At 46.7% G+C, this 12,121-nt stretch overlaps 1 protein-coding gene and 1 pseudogene across 1 annotated transcript in view; one reads left to right on the top strand and one right to left on the bottom strand.

Annotated features, from left to right (window-relative positions):
• The window catches only part of LOC124622695, a gene marked incomplete at its 5' end in the record, with an annotated part of 712,404 nt that overhangs the window by 288,964 nt on the left and 411,319 nt on the right, over window positions 1–12,121 (top strand). Inside the window, one exon of the mRNA XM_047148485.1 lies at window positions 6,965–7,030. Within this exon, the coding sequence (XP_047004441.1) occupies window positions 6,965–7,030 (66 nt within the window). The remainder of the gene's footprint in view (window positions 1–6,964; window positions 7,031–12,121) is intronic.
• Window positions 9,741–9,858, bottom strand: LOC124623298 (annotated as a pseudogene).

Below are 12,121 nucleotides of genomic sequence, written 5' to 3'. Positions count from 1 at the left end.
GGAAGAAGGCATACAGCGTAAGGGTTCCTTTCCACAATCAATCTTTCACTCTTCAGTGGAGTTCGTGTGTGTGTGTGTGTGTGTGTGTGTGTGTGTGTGTGTGTGTGTGTGATTTAAAAAAATAAAAGAAAAGAAAATAAGTAACCTGATGGGGGATTAAAATTGTATGCCAGACTTACACTCAGACACGGAACGTTTACTCTCGCAGGGACGAGAGAAAATAGTTTTGAAGAAGTGAAAAAATATCGTCCTGGTACGCTTCATGTCCTATTTCTAAAAATTCTCTTTTCGCTGGAAAATAAGTCGTATCACACAAAGCTACAGCTGAGTAGGTCGTCACTGTTACGAGTAAATTAAGTGGAAGAAGCTCTTAAGACGCATCAATTTGCTGTAAACAACATCACTGAGCTCAAAATGAGTTTAAAAAGCACGTGAGTGGAATGTTCATTGTGACATCAATGGTCTTAAAATAATAAAGCCGGACGCGAAACGGCGCCTGGGATGCGGGCAAGCCGACGAACCGCTGGAATGTGCTGTGCTGTGCAAGCTAGTGGTATGACGCCTGTAAATCTCATAATTCGACACTTTCAACTGTCGTAAATCTCGTAATTCGACATGTCACACATCAAGTATTAAGAAAAAACGACAATCTGCTTTTAATTGTAAATAAAATGATGCCCCTTTCACTTAATGCCGTTGATAAAGGTAACGACTAACATTACTGGTAGCTGATGATGTCTGCGTATATTCTGCTAAGAAAAATACAATCACAGGGTCTATTAGCGCCGGCCGCTGTGGCCGAGCGGTTCTAGGCGCTTCCGTCCAGAATCGCGCTGCTGCCACGGTCGCAGGTTCGAATCCTGCCTCGGGCATGGATGTGTGTGATGTCCTTAGGTTAGTTAGGTTTAAGTAGTTCTAAGTCTAGGGGACTGATGACCTTAGATATTAAATCCCATAGAGCCATTTTTGTCTCGTAGCAAACTCTGGCTAACTGTCTTTTAACGGAAATCAATTAATATTAACTGGAATACACAGGGCTTGGTGCTAAAGTGTAAGACGTCAGTCGTGAGCGACATCAGAGCATAGGCTGACACACACATTTTTTAACACTCTTTTCTTCTTGTTCCACAGTAGCGGGTTGTAGTCCCCGGGTCGGTGCCAATTATTTAGCGCCTCCAGCTCCTTCGCAGTCGTCATCCGTGTACTTCTTCCCGAGAACGTCAAAGCTGGGAGGCCTCTCCGAAGCTCATCATTGACGACAATATGAAACAGATTTTCGCAAAACCATTAACACACTATTCGCCATTAAAATTGCTACACCACGAAGATGACGTGCTACACACGCGAAATTTGACCGACAGGAAGAAGATGCCGTGATATGCAAATGATTAGCTTTTCAGAGCATTCACACAAGGCTGGCGCCGGTGGCGACACCTACAACGTGCTGACATGAGGAAAGTTTCCAACCGATTTCTCATACACAAATAGCAGTTGACCGGCGTTGCCTGGTCAAACGTTGTTGTGATGCCTCATGTAAGGAGGAGAAATGCGTACCATCACGTTTCCGACTTTGATAAAGGTCGGATTGTAGCCTATTGCGATTGCGGCTTATCGTATCGCGACATTGTTGCTCACGTTGGTCGAGATCCAATGACTGTTAGCAGAATATGGAATCGGTGGGTTCAGGAGGGTAATATGGAACGCCCTGCTGGATCCCAACGGCCCCGTATCACCAACAGTCGAGATGACAAACATCTTATCCGCATGGCTGTAACGGATCGTGCAACCACGTCTCGATCCCTGAGTCAACAGATGGGGACGTTTGCAAGACAACAACCATCTGCACGAACAGTTGAATGACGTTTGCAGCAGCATGGACTATCAGCTCGGAGACCATGGCTGCGGTTACCCTTGACGCTGCATCACACACTGGAGCGCCTACGATGGTGTACTCAACGACGAACATGGGTGCACGAATGGCAAAACGTCGTTTTTTCGGATGAATCCAGGTTCTGTTTAAAGCATCATGATGGTCGAATCCGTGTTTGGCGACATCGCAGTGAACGCACATTGGAAGCGTGTATTCGTCATCGCCACGTAATTGGTACGGGGTGCCGTTGGTTACACGTCTCGGTCACTTCTTCTTCACAATGATGGCACTCTGAACAGTGGACGTTACATTTCAGATGTATTACTACCCGTGGCTCTACCTTTCCTTCGATCCCTGTGAAACCCTACATTTCAGCAGGATAATGAACGACCGCATGCTGCAGGTCATGTACGGGCCTTTCTGGATACATAAAATGTTCGTCTGCTGCCCTGGCCAGTACATTCTCCAGATCTCTCACCAATTGGAAACGTCTGGTCAATGGTGGCCGAGCAAGTGTCTCGTCACAATACGCCAGTCACTACTCTTGATGAACTGTGGTATCGTGTTTAAGCTGCATGGGCAGCTGTACCTGTACACGCCATCCAAGCTCTGTTTGACTCAATGACCAGGCGTATCAAGGCCGTTATTACGACCAGAGCTGGTTGTTCTGGGTACTGATTTCTCAGGATGTATGCACGCAAATTGTGTGAAAATGTAATCATACGTCAGTTCTAGTATTATATATTTGTCCAGTGAATACCCGTTTATCATCTGCATTTCTTCTTGGTGTAGCAATTTTAATGGCCAGTAGTGTAGAAAGTTTTCCTCCCCAACTGCCGCCCTTCTCCTATGACTTGGCAAATGTTTGTAATTCATTATCCTACCTTACGTTTGGGAATAATGTTTCACGGGCGAATAAAAAACGGATGTGGATTTTTCTCTATTTTCTCTTTATGTCTTGCTGTTCAGAGGAGGAACACTGTGGCACGACCTTGCACTGTGAAACACTTTCGGAAAATGGAATACAGTATCTACGTGCATTCGAACGTCTAGTCTCGCTAACTTGAACAAGTGGTGACCTGTTAGGAGTGTCCAAGCTGCAGGGGATAGCTTTTATGTCCTCTGACTGCGAACAAGCTTGCCGCATAGTGTTCCCGACACTCGCTCTTCCCATCCCACACTGATGAAACCAGAAAGACATGGGTGTTTATTGGCCAGCTTTTCTCGCTAGTCGCTCGTTTACTCGCTGCTGCGTCCTAGAAAACCGGCTGCCACCGTTTTGCAACGACCACTGTTACCGCAAACGAGGTGTATTTTATACGAACTACGCTAGAGTTAATACATAAGCTGGAAATAACGAAAAAATATACGAGTGTATGGATTTATACCATGTCCCCACTTTACATACGAGTCTGAGCCTATGCAAGAGGATCACTGGCGAAACTGCCAATATTAATATGGCTAACTTCAAAGTTAAGGATTTCTCTATTATTGGTTACATTTTAAATTTATAATGTTATCGTAATATAAGCTCACCACGGAAAGTATTTGCCACCCCCCCCCCCCCTCCCCCCCAAAAAAGGTAGCTTAACGCTGCCTGAAACTTTGATAATGACTTCAGTTCTACGAGGAAGAAAATGGTTCAAATAGCTTTGAGCACTATGGGACTCAACATCTGAGGTCATCAGTCCCCTAGAACTTAGAGCTATTTAAACCTAGATAACCTAAGGACATCACACACATTCATGCCCGAGGCAGTATTCGAACCTGCGACGGCAGCGGTTGCGCGGTTCCAGACTGAAGCGCCTAGAACCGCACGGCCACACCGACCGGGTACGAGGAAGACAGTCCACAAGTTGCATCAGGTATGCCAAGTCCACCTGAAGCCGCTCGTAGACATCCCAAATTGCGGACTTCTTAGGCTGTTACGTTTCACAGTTACTTTCATTTATCCCAAGACATTTTCTACGCGATTAAAACCGGGTGTTCGTGGGAGAAATTGCATCCGTCAGACGAGTGACGTGTAGTGCAACTTTCTGAACAAGCCTCTCCTCATCGTAGAATACAGAAGTGTCCACACAACACTCGTCTTGAAGATGTAGAAGAAAGGACACCACTCTGTCACCGTGAATGTTGAAATAAATATCCTGGGTCATGTTCACGGCTACCAGGGTAAGCACACCCGAGTCTTCTCCTCCTCCTCCTCCTCCTCCTCCTCCTCTTCTTCTTCTTCTTCTTTTTCTTGTTCTTCGGACGACTAGGGTTGCCACTGTTTGTCTGCTTCATTCCGTGGATGTATTGGACCAACTACCATCCCATCTCTTGTTTAGTCCTCTGGCTAGCCGTTTCCTTTGTTGTCGTCCATGTTTACAAATTTTAGCTACTTTTGTGGGGGTCCATGCTTTCCTAATGATCCGTCCAATGTGTTTTTGTCTTCATGCATTTATTCATATCTTGTATTCTACACTGTTCCGTTGTTCTTTTTTCCCATATGGTTGCTCCTTAGATCTGTCTTAATACCTTCATTTTCACAGCCATTAACTTTTGTATGATCTTTTTCGTTTCTGATCTATTTTGTGCTGAAAATATCAAAACAGTACGCACCACTGTTTTATATCTTTTATTTTCCAAACAGTTGTCATAAATTTGTTTCTCCATGTAGTATTTTGCAGGCATTCAGCTATCCTTGCTGGATTTGTCTCTTGATTTTTCACTTCCGTGGTTAAGTTTTTATACCTGGCCATAACAGTGTCTAGATGTTCATCACATGTTCAGCTGACAAACTATCTACTTCTAATTTACGTCGTATAGGTGCTTTTTATATTACCGTACTCTTAGTTTTCTTAGATGAGATTTCCGTGTTATATTGCGTAGCTTTTTTATTAAATTGGTGAAGTAACCTTTGTAGCCGCGTGGGATTAGCCGAGCGGTCTAAGGCGCTGCAGTCGTGGACTGCTGCTGGTCCCGGCGGAGGCTCGAGTCCTCCCTAGGGCACGGGTGTGTGTGTTTGTCCTTAGGATAATTTAGGTTAAGTGGTGTGTAAGCTTAGGGACTGATGACCTTACCAGTTAAGTCCCATAAGATTTCACACACATTTGAACATTTTAACCTTTGTAAAGTATCCTCATTCTTTTGTATCAGTACACCACCATCAGCGTAACATATATTATTGACCACTTTATATCCCATTTCATAGTCTGGTTTACCGAGCGACGTGACGCAGTGGTTAGCACACTGGACTCGCATTCGGGAGGACGACGGTTCAATCCCGTCTCCGGCCATCCTGATTTAGGTTTTCCGTGATTTCCCTAAATCGTTTCAGGCAAATGCCGGGATGGTTCCTTTGAAAGGGCACGGCCGATTTCCTTCCCAATCCTTCCCTAACCCGAGCCTGCGCTCCGTCTCTAATGACCTCGTTGTCGACGGGACGTTAAACACTACCCACCACCACCACCACATCCAGCTTCGCCATACACAAGGAGTATGTCTGTGTATTCCGCAAACGTGTACTGCACAATGTTTCCTCTATCGGTGATGCACAGGTATTGACTAGTACATGCACCAGGCAAGTGGTCCCCCAACAGGGTGTAAGCCAAAGTACGATTATGTGTACCCTGCGTGAGACTCGCTACTATCCCAATCATCTGCAATCCCATGGAGGCCACACTGAACATCTGTTGTGACTTGGATGCGATGCAGCTCTGTACTGTATTCCAGGATGATTTGTTGTCATTGCACGCACACCGTCATTTCCGGACACATGTTCATAGGACCATTATTCCTCCATTTGCAGTGGGGAATTCGTCAATGCAGTTTGTCGATTTTATTCACCCTGTACCCTCAAGTCAGGCCCAATCCATGGTACGAGAAACAAAGCCAAAACACCCTCCCCATTATAGGCTCTCATTGGTCGTCGCAGCAGTAAGCGCCTTGCATCAGTTGAAAAGACGCAGAAGCACTCGTGGTATCACGCTACACGTCTCCAGTGAGCCAATGGCAACTCTCTGTGTTGTTTGCCCCACTGAAGACGTACAGCTGGCCGGAGTGGCCGAGCGGTTCTAGGCGCTACAGTCTGGAGCCGCGCGACCGCTACGGTCGCAGGTTCGGATGCTGCCTCGGGCATGGGTGTGTGTGATGACCTTAGGTTAGTTAGGTTTAAGTAGTTCTAAGTTCTAGGGGACTGATGACCTCAGCAGTTAAGTCCCATAGTGCTCAGAGCCATTTGAGCCATTTTGAAGACGTACAGCTTAATGTGCTGCGGTGAGCAATTGCCTTTTCCGAGGTGTCCGACTACAATTCTCTAATGCATGCGGAAACCATTGCAATGCTTGCTTGGAAATTGGTCGAGATGAACCTGTATTCACTGGCAACGGCAATCGCTGTCAGGTTTGAAACTCACTGCAACTGTCGAGGCGTCAACACGTCTCAGGTTACTGTCGGTTGGGGTATTCTTACGACAACTCTTCATATACCACGTTGCCCGGCTGAGAGCGGTGTACCATTCTATGTAGACACCTTGGTCAATCTGCGTTGATAGGGCAACAAATCAGACAGCTTCATTCACGATGCGATCATTGGTAGATCCAAAAACCATAGCTCGTTTCTGCCATTCTGTCACGTCTCCATGGGGACCAATGTTAGTGAGAGAATTGCTTATGACGCAGTGCCGCGCGCACACACTCACTACCTCACGTAAGTCATCGTTGGGGTGTCACTGAACGCTTGGCATCAGTTCAACACCAAATGCAGCGCTCGAAAGCGACCAGAGCGCTCTTCTACCGAGACGCTTAATATTTTGTCTGGTGACGTTTTAACTGCCAAAGAATTTTTATTTCATGACGCGAACGTTGTAACGTCGCTTATCCATGCCAATAATGAATCTAGAAGTCCCAAGTCAAATAATTCTCTATTGCCCTCTCGTTAATGTATGAAAACTTTGTGCAGGCTGCGAGTGGCTCGACAGTATGGGGTTTCCAGAGGTGTCAGTGTAGGAAATACTACTGCACGGCCCAGTTTGATGATGCGACGCCGCTGTGCTTCATATTCCTAAAGGCAACGATATTCTTCTCTAATAGGACTACTTTCTGATTTCAGGACAACGAGAGGAAAGGAAGACACTCCCAGAAGAGAATGGATTCCTTACCGCAGACAATAGTCAGAGTAGGTGTTGAATGATCCTATTTCAAAGTAACACGACTAACAAAAAGTATGTGTTGTGTCTGAAAACTAACCCTAACCTTTACATTGCCATACACACACACACACACACACACACACACACACACACACACACACACACACACACACACACACATAAACGTCATTGTATTCCATACTAAGAGTTACAAATTTGTATTTCGTTCATGTCTTTGGAGATAGATTTAATCAAAACCATTTTACATCTTGTCGATGACCTATTGGCAGCAGCTGTGCTAGAGATTTTTCTGTCAGTAATTTATTGACTTTACACTCATTGCAGATTCTTAACTACATCAAATCTTCTATTGTCACTGGAATTTATGTTGTTTCGTGGGAACTGAAAATGATTACATACTCTCTGCTCACCAATGATGATGGACGAGCATAAGATACTCTGAAATGGGGTTACTAATTTGCGCGAAGATATAACTTTTTGGTAGTATGTTATGTTATGTTAACTTGGGACCTAGAAACGACGGAGAGGCTCCGTCCCCGCCGCAGCCGCAGTGGTCCGCAACCCCACGACGACTGTCGCAGTCCACTTCACCCCTCCGCCACCCCACACCGAACCCAGGGTTATTGTGCGGTTCGGCCCCCAGTGGACTCCCACAGGGAACGTCTCACACCAGACGAGTGTAACTCCTATGTTTGCGTGGTAGAGTAATGGTGGTGAACACGTACGTGGAGAACTTGTTTGCGCGGCAATCGCCGACATAGTGTAGCTGAGGCGGAATAAGGGGAACCAGCCCGCATTCGCCGAAGCAGATGGAAAACCGCATAAAAACCATCCACAGACTGGCCGGTTCACCGGACCTCGACACAAATCCGCCGGGCGGATTCGTGCTGGGGACCGGCGCTCCTTCCCGCCCGGAAAGCAGTGCAGTCCGCACGGCCAACCGGGTGGGACTTTTGGCAGTAAGTGACAGAAGTTGAAAGATGACCGCTCTGAATAACGCAAGTATTCCGTCGCATAACGGGAAACTCTGGGCTAGAATTGTGTGAAGCGTCTGCATAGTACCTGTAAACGCCTCAATTCGTCGGGGTTGCGCAGCATAACAGAGCCAAAAGCAAAACCTAAAATTTAGTACATTTTTAAATAGCTTTTGCGAAAGTCTTAATTGCACGTCTCAGAAAGCATTATGTGACTATTTCGAGAGCTTCAAGTGCTTTGTAAAGGTACGGTGTTCATTTAAAAAGACATGTAGCTCAAAGAAAAAAGTTCAAATGTGTGTGAGATCTTATGGGACTTAACTGCTAAGGTTATCAGTCCCTAAGCTTACACACTACTTAATATAAATTATCCTAAGGACAAACACACACACCCATGCCTGAGGGAGGACTCGAACCTCCGCCGGGACCAGGCGCACAGTCCATGACTGCAGCGCCTGAGACCGCTCGGCTAATCCCGCGCGGCGACATGTAGCTCCTGATCACTCCATTCATAGAAATTCACGACTATTAACATTAGAAGGGGGTGCTCGTTCTTTTGCATCCGATCCTTGATTCAAAAACTTTACGATCTTGACGCTTTATTATAATACAAAGCGCGTTTTAGTGAAATCCCTAGTGAAAAAAGAAAGAGAGGAGACCTATAGAACGTTTATCCGTCTTCACTGTTATCTTCATTATGCACAAAAGACTTTTTACGAGATTTGTAACACAGTGTCGCCAGTTCATACCCGTAGCCGCTGTGCGCGATGGGATGGCTTTGCGAACCAGATTCTCACAGCTACTGATAGGGAAGGTTTTGATGTTGGCTGTAACTGGTACACATATTAATCACTCTTCTACCCGAATGTGTTCTTGAATAAACAAAACTCGCGCTTTGGCGGTTCAATAGAAACTACTGCAGTCTGCCAAAGTTACTGTTTCGGCTGCGGTACGCGACGGAGACATTATCGGCCACCTTTTTCATGCGAGAATCGAGAACAAGTGAATGTTACGTCGCAGTTATGGAACAATCAGTCGCCACACAGCCGGCGGTGCATGATCGACTTCGCGCTGAGTGGTTCATGCTAGATTGGACCCGAACATATCGTAGCGAACAAGCGTTTCGCTTTTCTTGGTGAATTTTTAGGGAGTAGACTCATTGCGTGCGATTATACGACATTTAGTAGGGCAAGCATGGATTGGTTTCGATGTTCACCCGATCTGACTCACTGTCAGTATTTACTATGGGATACATTGAAAGACACTGTCTGCCAGAAATATCCCACTGCCCTGGACGAACGTGAATCGTACTTTCTGTTGAGACACCACAGGATGTAACAGCAAATTTCTTCACTTGTTTGCGCCACCTCTCTACTTCGAGGAGTGGACATTTTGAAGAGATTGTTTTGCGAAGACTGCTCCCAGAAGGTGAGATTGTTTATGCATGCTGGTACGAAGTGCCATCTGCTAGCAGATTTTGTAATTACTATTTCGAACTTCTGTATATAATTCTTGCTAAACTAAAACTAAACTCCTTCCGAACAGGCCATGATGGCCCAACGGTACCGACCGGCCGCCGTGTCATCCTCAGACCACAGGTGTCACTGGATGCGGATATGGAGGGGCATGTGGTCAGCACACACCGTTCTCCCGGCCGTATGTCAGTTTCCGAGACAGGAGCCGCTACTTCTCAATGAAGTAGCTCCTCATTTTGCCTCACAAGGGCTGAGTGCACCCCGCTTGCCAATAGCGCTCGGCAGACCGGATGGTCACCCATCCAAGTGCTAGCCCAGCCCGACAGAGCTTAACTTCGGTGATCTGACGGGAACCGGTGTGACCACTGCGGCAAGGCCGCTGGCATATAATTCTTGCTGATGCACAATAAACGTACCGTTTGTTTAAGTCTTCTATGGATGTTTGTTTCTGTTGTGTTCTCCAACAGTTTATCGAACGTAACTTCTTCTACAATACAATAGCTGGCTGTACAATAGATGTAGACGTCCGTCGATCTAAACGGAGATGTGGTTCCTCTCGGTCGGCTGGTACTTCGATCGGCGGTGCAGCGGCTTCGGTGATATCTTCTCGTAGACCCTGCTATAGCGGTTGCCATTAGCAGCGGACGAAGACTGGTCTGCCTTCGACCGGCCGGGCCTATATAGTGAGCTGGAGCCAATAGAAACCCGGCGTAGGAATCCATAGCCGGATATGTCGCGGCGACCTCTGCAAGGAAAGGTTCCTATTAATCGACTGGAATCTTCGGCGTGTTTACCTGATGTCTTCGCCTGTTTGGCTGTTGGTTTGTTTCCCTCATAGCGTGGCTGTTATGCTGTGCTGCCTGTCATTTAGGGGAACCCGATGGCAGACAGTACAGTTTCCATTTTTTTTTTTTTTTTTTTTTTTTTTTTTTTTTTTTTTTAATTTTGAAATGATGAATCCCTGTGATGGACATCCCGTTAATAGATCGTCCTTGAACAACTAAATGTGTCTACACTGGTGAAGCCAAATCCGTGGCCGTAGCGGGTCCGCCGGTGGTTAGCGCAGTACGAGAGCCAGTAAGCGATGCAGCAGGAGACCCTAAGCGCCCAACACGATGCAAAGCAGCACCGCCCGTACTGTTAAGCCTTTTCTGCACCGAGCGAACACCAGCTAACGAGCTTTCTCTCTGCTGTAAACGGCAGCTACCTCCAGCGAACAGCATCCGGTCGTGTCTGCAGGTTCTCACTCGTGTCATCAAAGGAAGGTCGCACCCTCAGCTCTGTCTTAAGAGCACAGAAACCAATTGTTTCTGCAGTCCATAATTTCGTACCCATCTACTACGTCGCTAGTAAGATAAAACTGCCCAGGAAAATATTTCATGCACCATAAGATAGGGCCGGCCGGAGTGGCCGAGCGGTTCTAAGCGCTACAGTCCGGAACCGTGCGACCTCTACGGTCGCCGGCCGGAGTGGCCGAGCGGTTCTAGGCGCTACAGTCGGGAACCGCGAGACCGCTACGGTCGCAGGTTCGAATCCTGCCTCGGGCATGGACTTGTGTGCTGTCCTTAGGTTAGGTAGGTTTAAGTAGTTCTGTTCTAGAGGACTGATGACCTTAGAAGTTAAGTCCCATAGTGCTCAGAGCCATTTGAACCTCTATGGTCGCAGGTTCGAATCCTGCCTCGGGCATGGATGTGAGTGATGTCCTTAGGTTAGTTAGGTTTAAGTAGTTCTAAGTTTAGGGGACTGATGACGTCAGCAGTTAAGTCCCATAGTGCTCAGAGCCATTTGAACCATAAAATAGGCAGCCCGATTTACATCACCCGCACCTGGAGCAGATGATGTAAGTTTGGTTGCCTCTGTTAAGGTGGATTAAATACACTCCAAGACAAAAAGAAAAGAGGCATCTGGAAGAAATTACCCGAATGGGACGCAAATCAGCACATCCGATGTAAATACACAAACAAATGTTTACAGTTTCAGAAAAATTGGATGATTTATTCAGGAGAAAGTCAGTAACGCGTTGGTCCACCTCTGGCCATTATGCAAGCAGTTCTTCGGCTTGGCATTGATTGATGGAATTGTTGGATGTCCCCCTGAGTGGTATCGTACCACACACTGTCCAAATGACGCTTTAGATCATTAAAATCCGTTGCTGGTTGGAGGGTTCTGCCCATAACGGAGTATACGCGCGCTCAAGACCGAAGTTATCAACGTGCCCATAATGCTTCGAACTTTGTCAATTGGAGAGAGGTCCAGCGATCTTTCTGGCCGAGGTGTTAATGGCATTAGCACAAAAACAGTGCAACAGTTTTAGTTTTTTGCAAGCCTTGCAGCAGAGAAAATGATAGAAACAATATAGAAGAAACAGCTCTTTCATTTACAGCAAGGAAAGCATGTAACATTCTGCTGGGTACAGTGGCACGTGGGAATCCGGGGAAATGAGCAAGCATACAAAGCAGCCAAGAGGCTTGCAGGGAACATGACGTTACACGGTGTGGCGTTCCCCTGCAGACTGTCATTTCGCTGTTGAGTCAGAGAGCCACAGAAGTGTGCAGGGAGGAGTGGCTGGCGGCGAACGACAGAAAGCTACGGCCAGTGAAGTCAACCTCCGGTCAAGGTATTACTGCTGCCGCCACACCAGCGGGAT

Source organism: Schistocerca americana, chromosome 7, assembly GCF_021461395.2.
Source record: "Schistocerca americana isolate TAMUIC-IGC-003095 chromosome 7, iqSchAmer2.1, whole genome shotgun sequence".
Lineage (NCBI taxonomy): Eukaryota > Metazoa > Arthropoda > Insecta > Orthoptera > Acrididae > Schistocerca > Schistocerca americana.
Note: the sequence above shows the minus strand (reverse complement) of the source record. Positions and strands in the feature narration are given on the sequence as shown.